We start from the raw sequence: 15,058 nt of genomic DNA, 5'->3' as shown, positions 1-15,058 counted from the left end.
ACGGTATGAACCTTGAGCATGATCTATGACGACTTGCGGTTTGGGTCAAACTGTCATCGTAACAATCCCGCTCATGAGGTTGACAAGTACGTGTCATGAGAAAAATCTCCGATGACCATACACCTTGCCAACTAAAGTAAACAAATTTATTACCTTAATAACTTACACAGTGAACATAAAGTGGGTAAATTAGGAGCCTTATGGCTCTAGATTTACCAAATTTCTGAGGTTATTCAATGCATAATTTCATAATACTTAAAATTTCCATCTTATGCCGTTAAGTGGGTCATTACACTCACCAGTGCCAGTTATTAACGTTAGTAGCGTCCGGTCGCTCCTCCACGATCCATCTAGGGTCACCTTCCCCCCATTTGGCCATTCTGAAATACTAAAAATATCACCTTAGATGAGCCACAATTAACCCGTGTCAACAGAAGTTTAACCTAAAGTGTGCGACTGTGGCCGGTCGCCCAATGTTTACTTCAACCAGCTGACGACACAACGAGAATATTCCAGAATATACCACCAAACACTAAGTTCTCGAAGATAATTCTAAAAATGAAGATACTCATAATATGTGTTAATTTCGATTCAGAAAAGATATCTCTTTAAAGTAGAAATATAAGCATCGTAGATTATGGAAAAAATATTATCCGCTAAGAGATTTCATTCACTAAAACTACTAGTATCATTATTACACACACACATTGTATATATATATATATATATATATATATATATATATATATATATATATATATATATATATATATATATATATATATATATATACTTCCCCAGACGTCTTTTCTATTCTGTAGCAGTTAGGAATTGCGCCAAGTTCACCAGTCAGGACCACAAGTTATGAAGTGATGTTCTGTTGGGCTTGTGTCTTCATGCAAAGAGTGCAGGACATCTTAATAGTAAGTGTTCCTGCGATTTCTTTTTGGTAGTTGCATCATGGTGCATGAAAGGCCTTGGGATATGTTGAAATGATGTTTGAACTATTGTTGTAATGGATGAGGTCTAGAGCTTACACAGGAAAGTGTGACTCATGATTAATTGGGGAGTTTGGTTTCTGATGGGTATATGTCAGGTGGGATGGAGCTTAAGGATGAGTAAGAAGGTCGGTTGTTTGGGGCTTGTCAGGTTATTTCCATGAGAAAAGGTGTGAGGCTGGGGTAAGGTTCTTACTTCTACTTGGGAGTTAGTGGTAGTTTGTTATAGAATGACTTAAGTGGGAGAGTCTAATGCTGTCGCACAGAATTGAGTGCCAAGCATATATATATATATATATATATATATATATATATATATATATATATATATATATATATATATATATATATATAAATATATATATATATATATACTGCTTCTAACAACTTGCCTTTCACACCATATATTCTTAATACCTTCCACAGAGCATCTCTATCAACTCTATCATAAGCCTTCTCCAGATCCATAAATGCTACATACAAATCCATTTGTTTTTCTAAGTATTTCTCACATACATTTTTCAAAGCAAATACCTGATCCACACATCCTCTACCACTTCTGAAACCATATATATATATATATATATATATATATATATATATATATATATATATATATATATATATATATATATATATATAGTGCTCAAGTTACAGAGGTATAAGTTTGTTGAGTATTCCTGGTAAATTATATGGGAGGGTATTGATTGAGAGGGTGAAGGCATGTACAGAGCATCAGATTGGGGAAGAGCAGTGTGGTTTCAGAAGTGGTAGAGGATGTGTGGATCAGGTGTTTGCTTTGAAGAATGTATGTGAGAAATACTTAGAAAAGCAAATGGATTTGTATGTAGCATTTATGGATCTGGAGAAGGCATATGACAGAGTTGATAGAGATGCTCTGTGGAAGGTATTAAGAATATATGGTGTGGGAGGCAAGTTGTTAGAAGCAGTGAAAAGTTTTTATCGAGGATGTAAGGCATGTGTACGTGTAGGAAGAGAGGAAAGTGATTGGTTCTCAGTGAATGTAGGTTTGCGGCAGGGGTGTGTGATGTCTCCATGGTTGTTTAATTTGTTTATGGATGGGGTTGTTAGGGAGGTAAATGCAAGAGTTTTGGAAAGAGGGGCAAGTATGAAGTCTGTTGGGGATGAGAGAGCTTGGGAAGTGAGTCAGTTGTTGTTCGCTGATGATACAGCGCTGGTGGCTGATTCATGTGAGAAACTGCAGAAGCTGGTGACTGAGTTTGGAAAAGTGTGTGGAAGAAGAAAGTTAAGAGTAAATGTGAATAAGAGCAAGGTTATTAGGTACAGTAGGGTTGAGGGTCAAGTCAATTGGGAGGTAAGTTTGAATGGAGAAAAACTGGAGGAAGTGAAGTGTTTTAGATATCTGGGAGTGGATCTGGCAGCGGATGGAAACATGGAAGCGGAAGTGGATCATAGGGTGGGGGAGGGGGCGAAAATCCTGGGGGCCTTGAAGAATGTGTGGAAGTCGAGAACATTATCTCGGAAAGCAAAAATGGGTATGTTTGAAGGAATAGTGGTTCCAACAATGTTGTATGGTTGCGAGGCGTGGGCTATGGATAGAGTTGTGCGCAGGAGGATGGATGTGCTGGAAATGAGATGTTTGAGGACAATGTGTGGTGTGAGGTGGTTTGATCGAGTGAGTAACGTAAGGGTAAGAGAGATGTGTGGAAATAAAAAGAGCGTGGTTGAGAGAGCAGAAGAGGGTGTTTTGAAGTGGTTTGGGCACATGGAGAGGATGAGTGAGGAAAGATTGACCAAGAGGATATATGTGTCGGAGGTGGAGGGAACAAGGAGAAGAGGGAGACCAAATTGGAGGTGGAAAGATGGAGTGAAAAAGATTTTGTGTGATCGGGGCCTGAACATGCAGGAGGGTGAAAGGAGGGCAAGGAATACAGTGAATTGGAGCGATGTGGTATACCGGGGTTGACGTGCTGTCAGTGGATTGAAGCAGGGCATGTGAAGCGTCTGGGGTAAACCATGGAAAGCTGTGTAGGTATGTATATTTGCGTGTGTGGACGTATGTATATACATGTGTATGGGGGGGGGGGCATTTCTTTCGTCTGTTTCCTTGCGCTACCTCGCAAACGCGGGAGACGGCGACAATGTATAATAAAAAAATAAAATATATATATATATATATATATATATATATATATATATATATATATATATATATATATCTTTTCTTTTTCTTTCAAACTATTCGCCATTTCCCGCATTAGCGAGGTAGCGTTAAGAACAGAGGACTGGGCCTTTGAGGGAATACCCTCACCTGGCCCAATTCTCTGTTCCTTCTTTTGGAAAAAAAAAAAAAAAAAAAAAGAGAGGGGAGGATTTCCATCCCCCCGTTCCCTCCCCTTTTAGTCGCCTTCTACGACACGCAGGGAATACGTGGGAAGTATTCTTAATCCCCTATCCCCAGGGATCATATATATATATATATATATATATATATATATATATATATATATATATATATATATATATATATATATATATATATAGCGCAAGGAAACAGACGAAAGAAATGGCCTAACCCCCCCCATACACATGTATATACATACGTCCACACACGCAAATATACATACCTACACAGCTTTCCATGGTTTACCCCAGACGCTTCACATGCCTTGATTCAATCCACTGACAGCACGTCAACCCCGGTATACCACATCGCTCCAATTCACTCTATTCCTTGCCCTCCTTTCACCCTCCTGCATGTTCAGGCCCCGATCACAAAATCTTTTTCACTCCATCTTTCCACCTCCAATTTGGTCTCCCTCTTCTCCTCGTTCCCTCCACCTCCGACACATATATCCTCTTGGTCAATCTTTCCTCACTCATTCTCTCCATGTGCCCAAACCATTTCAAAACACCCTCTTCTGCTCTCTCAACCACGCTCTTTTTATTTCCACACATCTCTCTTACCCTTACGTTACTTACTCGATCAAACCACCTCACCCCACACATTGTCCTCAAACATCTCATTTCCAGCACATCCATCCTCCTGCGCACAACTCTATCCATAGCCCACGCCTCGCAACCATACAACATTGTTGGAACCACTATTCCTTCAAACATACCCATTTTTGCTTTCCCAGATAATGTTCTCGACTTCCACACATTCTTCAAGGCTCCCAGGATTTTCGCCCCCTCCCCCACCCTATGATCCACTTTCGCTTCCATGGTTCCATCCACTGCCAGATCCACTCCCAGATATCTAAAACACTTCACTTCCTCCAGTTTTTCTTCATTCAAACTCACCTCCCAATTGACTTGACCCTCAACCCTACTGTACCTAATAACCTTGCTCTTATTCACATTTACTCTTAACTTTCTTCTTCCACACACTTTACCAAACTCAGTCACCAGCTTCTGCAGTTTCTCACATGAATCAGCCACCAGCGCTGTATCATCAGCGAACAACAACTGACTCACTTCCCAAGCTCTCTCATCCCCAACAGACTTCATACTTGCCCCTCTTTCCAAAACTCTTGCATTTACCTCCCTAACAACCCCATCCATAAACAAATTAAACAACCATGGAGACATCACACACCCCTGCCGCAAACCTACATTCACTGAGAACCAATCACTTTCCTCTCTTCCTACACGTAGACATGCCTTACATCCTCGATAAAAACTTTTCACTGCTTCTAACAACTTGCCTCCCACACCATATATTCTTAATACCTTCCACAGAGCATCTCTATCAACTCTATCATATGCCTTCTCCAGATCCATAAATGCTACATACAAATCCATTTGCTTTTCTAAGTATTTCTCACATACATTCTTCAAAGCAAACACCTGATCCACACATCCTCTACCACTTCTGAAACCACACTGCTCTTCCCCAATCTGATGCTCTGTACATGCCTTCACCCTCTCAATCAATACCCTCCCATATAATTTATATATATATATATATATATATTTTTTTTTTCAAACTATTCGCCATTTCCCGCGATAGCGAGGTAGCGTTAAGAACCGAGGACTGGGCCTTTGAGGGAATATCCTCACCTGGCCCTCTTCTCTGTTCCCTTTTTTGGAAAATTAAAAAAAAAAAAAAAACGAGAGGGGAGGATTTCCAGCCCCCCGCTCCCTTCCCTTTTAGTCGCCTTCTACGACACGCAGGGAATACGTGGGAAGTATTCTTTCTCCCCCATCCCCAGGGACAATATATATATATATATATATATATATATATATATATATATATATATATATATATATATATATATATATATATATACATATATACATATATATTTATATATTTATATTGTCTTTTCCTAGTGCTATCTCGCGCACATGAGGGGGGAGAGAGTTGTTATTTCATGTGTGGAGGGGTGGCGATGGAATGAATAAAGGCAGACTATGAATTATGTACGTGTGTATATATGTATATGTCTATGTGTGTATATATATGTATACGTTGAGATGTATAGGTATGTATATTGTATAGGTATGTATATTTGCGTGTGTGGACGTGTATGTATGTATATATGGGGTGGGTTGGGCCATTCGTCTATTTCCTGGTGTGCTACCTCGCTAACGCGGGAGACTGCGACAAAGTACAACAAATGAATAAATACACACACACACACACACACACACACACACACATATATATATATATATATATATATATATATGTGTGTGTATATATATATATATATATATATATATATATATATATATATATATATATATATATATATATATATTTTTTTTTTTTTTTTTTTTTATACTTTGTCGCTGTCTCCCGCGTTTGCGAGGTAGCGCAAGGAAACAGACGAAAGAAATGGCCCAACCCCCCCCCCCCCCATACACATGTACATACACACGTCCACACACGCAAATATACATACCTACACAGCTTTCCATGGTTTACCCCAGACGCTTCACATGCCTTGCTTCAATCCACTGACAGCACGTCAACCCCTGTATACCACATGACTCCAATTCACTCTATTTCTTGCCCTCCTTTCACCCTCCTGCATGTTCAGGCCCCGATCACACAAAATCTTTTTCACTCCATCTTTCCACCTCCAATTTGGTCTCCCTCTTCTCCTCGTTCCCTCCACCTCCGACACATATATCCTCTTGGTCAATCTCTCCTCACTCATTCTCTCCATGTGCCCAAACCATTTCAAAACACCCTCTTCTGCTCTCTCAACCACGCTCTTTTTATTTCCACACATCTCTCTTACCCTTACGTTACTTACTCGATCAAACCACCTCACACCACACATTGTCCTCAAACATCTCATTTCCAGCACATCCATCCTCCTGCGCACATCTCTATCCATAGCCCACGCCTCGCAACCATACAACATTGTATATATATATATATATATATATATATATATATATATATATATATATATATATATATATATATATATATATATTCGCCATCATTCATTCTTTAGGTTTTATTGCCAAATCCGAGCAACATATTCTACCTTTGGCATTCTTCAGGATTTGAACATCTTGGTAGATATTTCTTTATCCATAGACTCTGAAGCTATTATAGAATTTGTCATAAGACCATTTTTCTCTTATCTGTGCTGCTAAAGTCAGACTATGGCGGTAAGTTAGGGATGATGCTGACTTCCAATTCCTTCTTACACACAAGTTCCTGAAGATTATTTACTGCCACATGATGATTATATTGAGGCCCATCCTCATTACCTTACATTTGCTCTAACTAAATTTCATCAATCATGTTTCAGACCAACTTTGGAGTCTGTCTAGGTCCCCTTATAAGTGTATCCAATCTTGCTCGCTTTTGATTTCCCTCATGACTTTTGAATCCTTTGCAAACAATCTGAACAGCATTTCAAGGGGTCTGTCTAGTGTATCTGCACACACCTTCAACACAAATCGTGAAATTTTCTCAGGATCATAATCATTGAATGGGTCAAGTATATTTTGGTATTCCATTCTAGATATCAATGTTTTCTAAAGCCTCTTCACCATAACACCATAACATCTTAATAGTGTCTTCTTCCACAGTGAAAACACAGAACTTTTTAGTCAGTCCCTCATATTTTTAACGTCATCTTTAGCTATTTTCCTTTTGAATTTCTCAGCCTGACTAGCTGTTCTGCACCTGACAACCTACTCCTGACGAATTTATGGAAAGATTTTGGATTTTTGCCTGCCTTGTCGACAATATTCTTTTTCTAATGCCTTTCTTCTGATGCCCACCCCCTCAAGGAATTTTGATGTCTTCGTATCTCTCGATATCTCCAAAGCATCTGACAGAATATAGCTGTTTTTATATTTTTGATTTTTAAACTCCCTTTGGCTTTCATGCTTTTCTGTTTCCTAATGTATAGTTTCTTCTGTGGGTGTTCCCTGATAGAGCGACTTTCCCCTTCTATTCTACCAACAGCTATGTATCACTTACTCTTTTCTCACCAAAAATTATCTCTTTTGATTCAGCCCAATTCATTCTTATGCTGAGGATTCTAAATTACACCCGTAGTCTCATTTTCTTCCTCCTAATACTCGCGCTGATCTGGGGCTGAACATAATTCTTTTCTCATTTCGAACCTGCGCACAGTCCCGTACCCAACCACTGGTGACCTTGCCGTCCCAGTATTGTTTACCAGAGAATACTGAAAAACCCGTGTGAGTCAAGTGATGTGGGGAAGATGAGTGTGTGGATATGCACATGTGGGGCTGTTCTCAGGGCCGCAAGCCACCGCATCGCGTCGTGCTGTCACCTGCCGAGTGCGGAGAGGGAAAAGTTCAAGTTGTTACCATGGGAAGGAAGGTGACTTGGTGTTCCATGAGACAAAAGGTTACTGGTTGTTACTATAGGAGGGATGCTGGATGTTGCTGTGGAAGTAAGATGATTGGGTGTTACGGTATTTCTCGGAAATGATATATATCAAGACATGATAGTTCAAGACGGTTATCTGCTGTAGAAACAGGATAGTAAAGCAGGAGGCATATCCCTATCAACAATTTCCCCCAGCTCAACAGACGACAGGAGTAAAGTCTGAACAGAAGGACCATATACTACAGAGAACCGCCATGAAAACCATATTGAAAAGTATGAACGGGAAAAGTTCCCAATTCCAACTACAGTGGGCTTTTGCTAAACTCTGAAACAGTTCAATTTCAGAAACATCGTCTCAGAAAAGATTGCATCTTGATACAGTACTTTTTACTGGAAACATGCATACCTAAAGTTATCAACTTTAGTTTCGATTTATGGTAATTGATAATCTTCACATTCACTACACATGGTGGTAGTTGATTCCAATGTTCTGTTAACTCTACAGATGAATGAACCTTTGCTCAGCGTTGATATTGTATATCCTTTTGATTTAATAACGTTTATTTTGGTCACATTCCACATGACTTGAATTTTTCGTATCTCGTTTTTCGAAATAGTTTCGTATTCTGAAAGATTCTTCAGATATCTTTTTTTTCTGAGGATGATTCATTTTAGATTTCTTTGTATTTCTTTATGGGGCTTACTTCTGAGTGATGCAGCTAACGCCGTTGATCTTACTTCATTTCGTTCTAAACTTTTTCACATTTCTCCAAGTTTGCTGACCAGAACTGAATGGTGTATTCGAAACGAGGTATCACCAAGGCACTATGAAAAGTGAGTATTGTCTCCGTTTTATAGCTGACAGTTCTAACTGTCGAGTGATAGAGGCCTTGTTATTGGGACCTGAACACTCAAGATGATGGAAGGCATGCATGGGAAGGCGTGATATGATATACAGGGATGACGCGCTATCACTCGGTACATCTATCTTACTTATTCTTGTCGACACCCCTCCCTCTTATACCATGTATTCCAGTCACCAGTCTTTTTTCAGTTATTGCACCTTATGTACCTTAGCCATTAGAGCATTGTTGTTATCGTCGTTTAACGTGTTTGCGTGTTTTTCAGTTTTACCACTCCAACAACCAAGACACGCAGGCTTAAACAACAAATTCAACAAAGAAGCTACGCGTTAGCCCTGCCATCATGTAAATATCTCGTCGTAGGTACCACTGGACAGGTGGTCTTCCTTCTCTGTGTTTACGTAGGCAATTACTTTCCTTAAAAAAGAAAAAAAAACTATTCCTCGTACTCCTACATCTGTAGAAGCAGCTGGCCCCGTTTGATATTTTCCTGTATTCGCCTGTAGAACAGTGTCCGTGTTTACGAACTTCTTAAACTTCAGTTTTACAGTGTAAGGAAACTACGCCCCTAAAACATAAAACCGCGTATGTAGACGCTGATGGCACAATTTTTCACTCGTGTTGTCGCGTTTCCTAGACTTACCCTTGTAAGTAGCAGAAGGCCTCTGAGGTGTGTTGCCGAGTACATTGGATCTAGTCTCGGTGACCAAAAGAGGCCTCGGAAATTCGTTGGGATCTCAGAAAATCTACAGAGCGCTCACTTCCACCCCTCTCATCTTCCATGCCCTTTTGGCCTTACAGCTCATGACATGAAACCATAGTGGATAAAAACAGGATGACAATGGAGAAGGGAAGGGGTTCCGAAAAAAAATTCATCTCGGGCCCTGCGGCCTTGAATTTATGTATCCGGTCTTTATTCCCATGTATTTATACCCACACATTCACACGCCCTCCAAAGCCAGTAATATATATATATATATATATATATATATATATATATATATATATATATATATATATATATATATTCTGCCACCATATCTTGGTTACTATGACAACAGTCATCACGTGAGCAGTTGTTTATAAAGCCGTGGATGTCGTTCTTAAGTGTCACTAACTTACACGTTTAAGTGTAGGAAGTCAGTCACTTGAAATCCAACCATTTTGTGATATTTTAAAAATTTCTAGGTAAGCTTTTTGCTTGTCCCATATTAATATAAGTGGTAAACAGAATGATGTAAGCAAGCGTAAAACTGTTTTGATAATTGTGTTGAGAAACTTGTTTTAATATTATTGAGTGATGTCATTTACTAAATACCATCAAGGCGCAGTTACATATATAACTCCTTGGATTTGTTTATGTATTTTTGATTGTAGTATTGCTTCATATAATTGACAGTTTTCTTATTATGGTATTTAAATGAATAACCTACCACTAACTGGAAATCACAGCATATCTAAGATTTTGAGAAAACTGTATTAATCAGGAAAAGTTTATCTACACTCCTCAACAAAGAGGGTGGAGCCTTAACTTAGATGATATTTAACCATAGTCTTGCCACTTTATTAACTGTGGAGTCTAATAGTATTTCTGATGAAACAGTGGGATTTATTATGGAAGTTAAGACGGGAAAGCATGATCATGATAATTTTTTGGAAACTTATTATTCGACTCCAGATTAAAGTCAGCAGTGGGGAAGGCTGTTAAGATCAGGGATGCTGTGATTGATTAACTTTAGAATAAGTAAAATAATTGTAGAAATCAACAGGACCTGTGACAACTTCACCTGGCATTTCATAGCAAACAAGATTTACTGTAACATGCGGTATTATAGTCAAAATATGTCATCCATTTTGCTATCTTTACTCTGCCACCACATAGTGAAGAACCTTCCATGGACTTCTGTGCGAATTCTGGGACAGCTTTTTCTAGATGTAGCCTCAAACATCACTCAAAACTCCCAGCAATAAAATAAAAAGACAAAAAGAAATATTTTCATTTTAGATACAATGAAAATAAAGTATATTTTGGATGTTAGGTTAAGCTGAGTGAGGTTTTTGTAGGTTATTTTGATGTATGGTTCACATATGGTGCTTTTACATTTTCCTTTATCATAGCCTTTATTGCTAATTGATTTTCTTTTTTTCTGAAATTGAAAAAAAAGGTAAAAATTACTGTTTTTAACATCAGCCTGAATGTTTAATAGCAAGGGTTATAATCATGTAAAAGACATCAAGAAACCATTAGGGAAACATTTTCAACCACACCAAACTTAACCTAACGAAAGTTGCTGGATGTCTGAGACAGTAATGGTAACAAAGAAATGCTCATAATCATGCTCTCCAGTCAGAGAAAGCATGGTAGAAATATAAATTTGGTATTTGCTGGTTCTCGTCAGTAGTCACTTACTATCAGTAGATATTATGATAATGTATCTGCCACCATGTTATAGTATTTAATAGCCTCACTAGGTAGGTACCAATTTTTGTAAACATAATTATGACTTTTGTGAAGAATGAAAATATATAATGATGATTTGTCTCCTGGATGTTCTGATTTATTTGAGAGGTGAAATGAACAGAGAATTGGTTGTAATAAGTCTTTCCAAAATTATATAGATAGGGTGAAGATATTAGACTCTTAAAACTTTCTTGATATACCTTCAGGTATTTGGAGAGATGAAAGCATTGGGTTGCATTTTAATGGTGCCAGCTATGCTGAGCCAAGTGCTGGCCTCTCTACCATTTATGTTTGACATCGGTGAAGTAAGGACGGATGATTTTCAACCTCAGCAGATTCACATTGCCATTGGAGGTATGGAAGTATTTTTTAAAGTCTGAAATAGTTTCTCATCTACAGACAAAGCTTTATGAGCATGAGAGAGAGTACTTGTCAGATAGGGGTTTGAAGTGTTAGGTAGGGGCTTGAAGAAGTTATACTCTACAAAATGAGGTTCATTCATGAGGATTCACCCCTTTTGACCATCAAAAACATTTTAGGCTGTGAAATACTTGTTCACAGGACTCGGTGAAAATAAAACCAAATCTCCAGGCCTGTAGTTCAGATAGGACTAGTGACTTTTCATCCACACTTAAGCATCCTTGCTGATAATATAGACCTACTATTTGTTGTATGATGTTTGCCTGCATTGTCTGCACTTTCATTATTGGTGGATATGACCAACCTTTATATGGGGCTTTTCATTACATGAACTATAGATATTTTATTTAGATCATGAGGACTTGTATCACTTGCCACAGTAAAAAAGCAACTTAGACTGTATTGATATGTTTGCCCAAACCACTACTTTTTGTTCATGTTTTTCATTCTTTCTTTTCATTTTAGAGTGATTGCATCTTTTTTTATTATGAAAAGGCATATATAACAATGAGTGTTTTATCTACTGTTTGGACCAGGTCTAGATTAGAAGGATGGTTATTGCTCTCTAAACTGACCATCATTGTGATTGGTGGCTCTTGCCAGGAGATTAAGTGAATCTAACAGCAAGAGCAGATGCTTACTGTTATATGTAAATTTATCCAATGATTGGGAAGATCTTAAGAACTAGCCTACATATGCAAGAAAGCTTGATGATTTGGAGTGATGACTTTCATGTGAAGTAAAGCACTTCAGATTTTTAACAAGGTCAGATCCTTTAACCAGACTGATATCATTGGTTGTAGCAGGTTTAGAAGAAGGATATACAGTATCGGTCAAAGTAAGTCACTTCATCATAGTTGTGTGTTTTTGAGAGCAGGTCTCCACTTGATATTGAAAAAACTGCTTGTTATGGATAAGAAGTTCACTTTGTTTGGGGTCAGTCATTACTCCTTAGCAGGTTTGCTTCATCTCTCAGCAAACAAGGCTCTAGTTTTTTAACAGCACAAGTACCCTATCGTATGTTCTTAACCTTTGGTTAGCATCTTTTGGATTTGTAAGATGGGGTTTGACTTTTTACACACAAACGTATTTGATGATAGAGTGACAGATGTAGGTTGTTTTGGTCAGGGTGGTATACGAAATGAGAGTCATGGAGAGTTGTTTGGTGAAAGCAGTGTGTAAGATGAGTTGCAGCGAGATGGCAAGAGTGGGTGGTATTGCTGTTGATTTTCTCAAGGAAGAGGGTGACTCTGTTGTTGACTGGTTGGTAAGTATATTCAGTGAAAGTATGGATCATGGTGAAGTGCCTGAGGATTGGCAGATTGCATGTATAGTGCCATTGTATAAAGGCAAAGGGGATAAAGGTGAGTGTTCAGACTACAGAGATAAGTTTGTTGAGTATGCGTGGTAAGTTGTATGGAAGGGTATTTATTGAGAGGGTGAAGCCATGTACACAGCATCAGATTGAGGGAGGAGCAGTATGGTTTCAGGAGTGTTAGGGGATGTGTGGGTCAGGTGTTTTCTTTAAAGAATATGTTTGAGAAATTTATGTCTGAAGAAGTCATATGATAGGGATGACAGAGATGCTGCTTGGAAGATCTTAAGAATATTCAGTGTGGAAGGAAAGCTGCTTCAAGCAGTGAAGATTTTTTATGAAGGGTGTAGGGCTTGTGAACTAGTGGGGAAGAGTAGAGAGTGAGGGTTCCAAGTGAAGGTTGGTGTATGGCAGGTGTGTGTGATGTCACCATGATTGTTCAGTTTCTTTATTGATGAGATGGTGAGGGAAGTAAATGTGAGAGTCATGGAGAGAGGTGTGAGTATGCAGTTGTTGGGGGATGAGAGGCCTGGGAAGTGAATGAGTTGTTGTTTGCTAATGATATAACAGTGGAGGAAGATTTGAGTGAGAAACTGCAGAAGTTGGTGACTGAGTTTGGAATAGTATGTGAAAGGAAAAAGTTGAGAGTGAATATGAATAAAAACAAGGTTGTTAGGTTCAGCAGGGTTGATGGATGGGTTCGATGTGGTGTGAGTTTGAAAGGAGAAAAATTGGAGGAATTGAAGTATTTTAGATATCTGGGAGTGGACATGGCAGCGAATGGAACCATAAAAGTAGAAGTGAGTCTTAGGGTAGGGGAGGGGTGAAAGTATTTGAAAGGAAAAAGTTGAGAGTGAATATGAATAAAAGTAAGGTTGTTAGGTTCAGCAGGGTTGATGGATGGGTTGGTTGTGGTGTGAGTTTGAAAGGAGAAAAATTGGAGGAATTGAAGTATTTTAGATATCTGGGAGTGGACATGGCAGTTAATGGAACCATAAAAGCAGAAGTGAGTCATAGGGTTAGGAGGGGCGAAAGTTCTGGGAGCACTGAAAAATGTGTGGAAAGTGAATACATATCTGGGAGAGTAGTATTGGGTATGTTTGAAAGAGTAGGAGTCCCAACAATATTATATGGATGCGAGGCATGGGCTCTACATAAGGCTGTGGGGAGGATGGTGGATGTGTTGGAAGTTAAATGGTTAGGGACAGTGTGTGGTGGTGTGGTGTGTAGGGGTTTGATCAAGTAAGAAATGAAAGGGTAAGAGAGATGTGTGGTATCGAAAAGAGTTTGGTTGAGAGAGCAGATGTGAGGCATGGGCTGTACATAAGGTTGTGGGGAGGATGGTGAATGTGTTGGAAATGAAATGTTTGGGGACAGTGTGTGGTGTAAGGGGGTTTGATCAAGTAAGGAATGAAAGGGTAAGAGAGATTGGTGGTATTGAAAAGAGTGTGGTTGAGAGAGCAGGAGATGTGAGGCATGGGCTCTACATAATGCTGTGTGGAGGATGGTGGATGTGTTGGAAATGAAATGTTTGGGGACAGTGTGTGGTGTGAGCAGGTTTGATCAAGTAAGAAATGAAAGGGTAAGAGAGATGTGCGGTATTGAAAAGAGAGTGGTTGAGAGAGCAGGAGATGGGTGTGCTGAGATGATTTGGACATGTGAAGAGAATGAGTAACGAAAGGTTGAAAAATAGGATATATGTGTCAAAAGTAGAGGGAACAATGAGAACAGGAAGACCTAATTGGAGATGGAAGGATGGAGTGAATAAGTTTTTGAACGGTTGTGGTCAGAATATGCGGGAGGGTGAAAGGCGGGCATGGGATAGAGTGAATTGGAATGATGTGGTATCCTAGGGTCCATGTTCTGTCATTGGACAGAACCAGGGCTTGTGAAGTGTCTGGGGTAAACCATGGAAAGGTCTGTGGGTCCTGGATGTGGATAGGGAACTGTGGGTTCTTTGCATTACACATGACAGCTAGAGAATCTATGTGAGAGGATGTGGCCTTTCTTTGTCTGTTCTTGGTGCTAACATGGGAAGTGGGGATTGAGTTTAAAAAAAAATGTTACATGCATTTTATTCATATTACGATGGAAAATGGAAAATTTAAAATTTTTCCTTTTGATTTTTTGGTCAACATTTTGGAAGTCACTGTCATTTGAGGGTTCAAAAGATAATGGAAA

General features: G+C 38.9%; 2 protein-coding genes across 6 annotated transcripts in view; one reads left to right on the top strand and one right to left on the bottom strand.

Moving 5' to 3' along the window:
• Positions 1–519, bottom strand: part of LOC139757986 (activator of 90 kDa heat shock protein ATPase homolog 1) — an 80,834-nt gene extending 80,315 nt beyond the window's left edge. For both annotated transcript variants that reach the window (XM_071678926.1, XM_071678927.1), the window contains exon 1: positions 300–519. In XM_071678926.1, the coding sequence (XP_071535027.1) occupies positions 300–379 (80 nt within the window). In that variant the 5' untranslated portion in view covers positions 380–519. The remainder of the gene's footprint in view (positions 1–299) is intronic.
• Positions 520–792: 273 nt separating this feature from the next.
• Positions 793–15,058, top strand: part of LOC139757985 (acid phosphatase type 7) — an 85,942-nt gene continuing 71,676 nt past the window's right edge. Inside the window, exons 1-2 of one of the 4 annotated variants that reach the window (XM_071678923.1) lie at positions 793–923; positions 11,349–11,496. In XM_071678923.1, coding sequence (XP_071535024.1) covers positions 873–923; positions 11,349–11,496 — 199 coding nt within the window. In that variant the 5' untranslated portion in view covers positions 793–872. Of the gene's footprint in view, positions 924–9,716; positions 9,870–10,379; positions 11,154–11,348; positions 11,497–15,058 lie in introns of those variants that run through there. The other 3 variants (XM_071678922.1, XM_071678924.1, XM_071678925.1) reach the window with 3 other exon arrangements.

The sequence above is a fragment of the Panulirus ornatus genome, chromosome 29 (assembly GCF_036320965.1).
Source record: "Panulirus ornatus isolate Po-2019 chromosome 29, ASM3632096v1, whole genome shotgun sequence".
In the NCBI taxonomy this organism is placed as follows: domain Eukaryota; kingdom Metazoa; phylum Arthropoda; class Malacostraca; order Decapoda; family Palinuridae; genus Panulirus; species Panulirus ornatus.
Note: the sequence above shows the minus strand (reverse complement) of the source record. Positions and strands in the feature narration are given on the sequence as shown.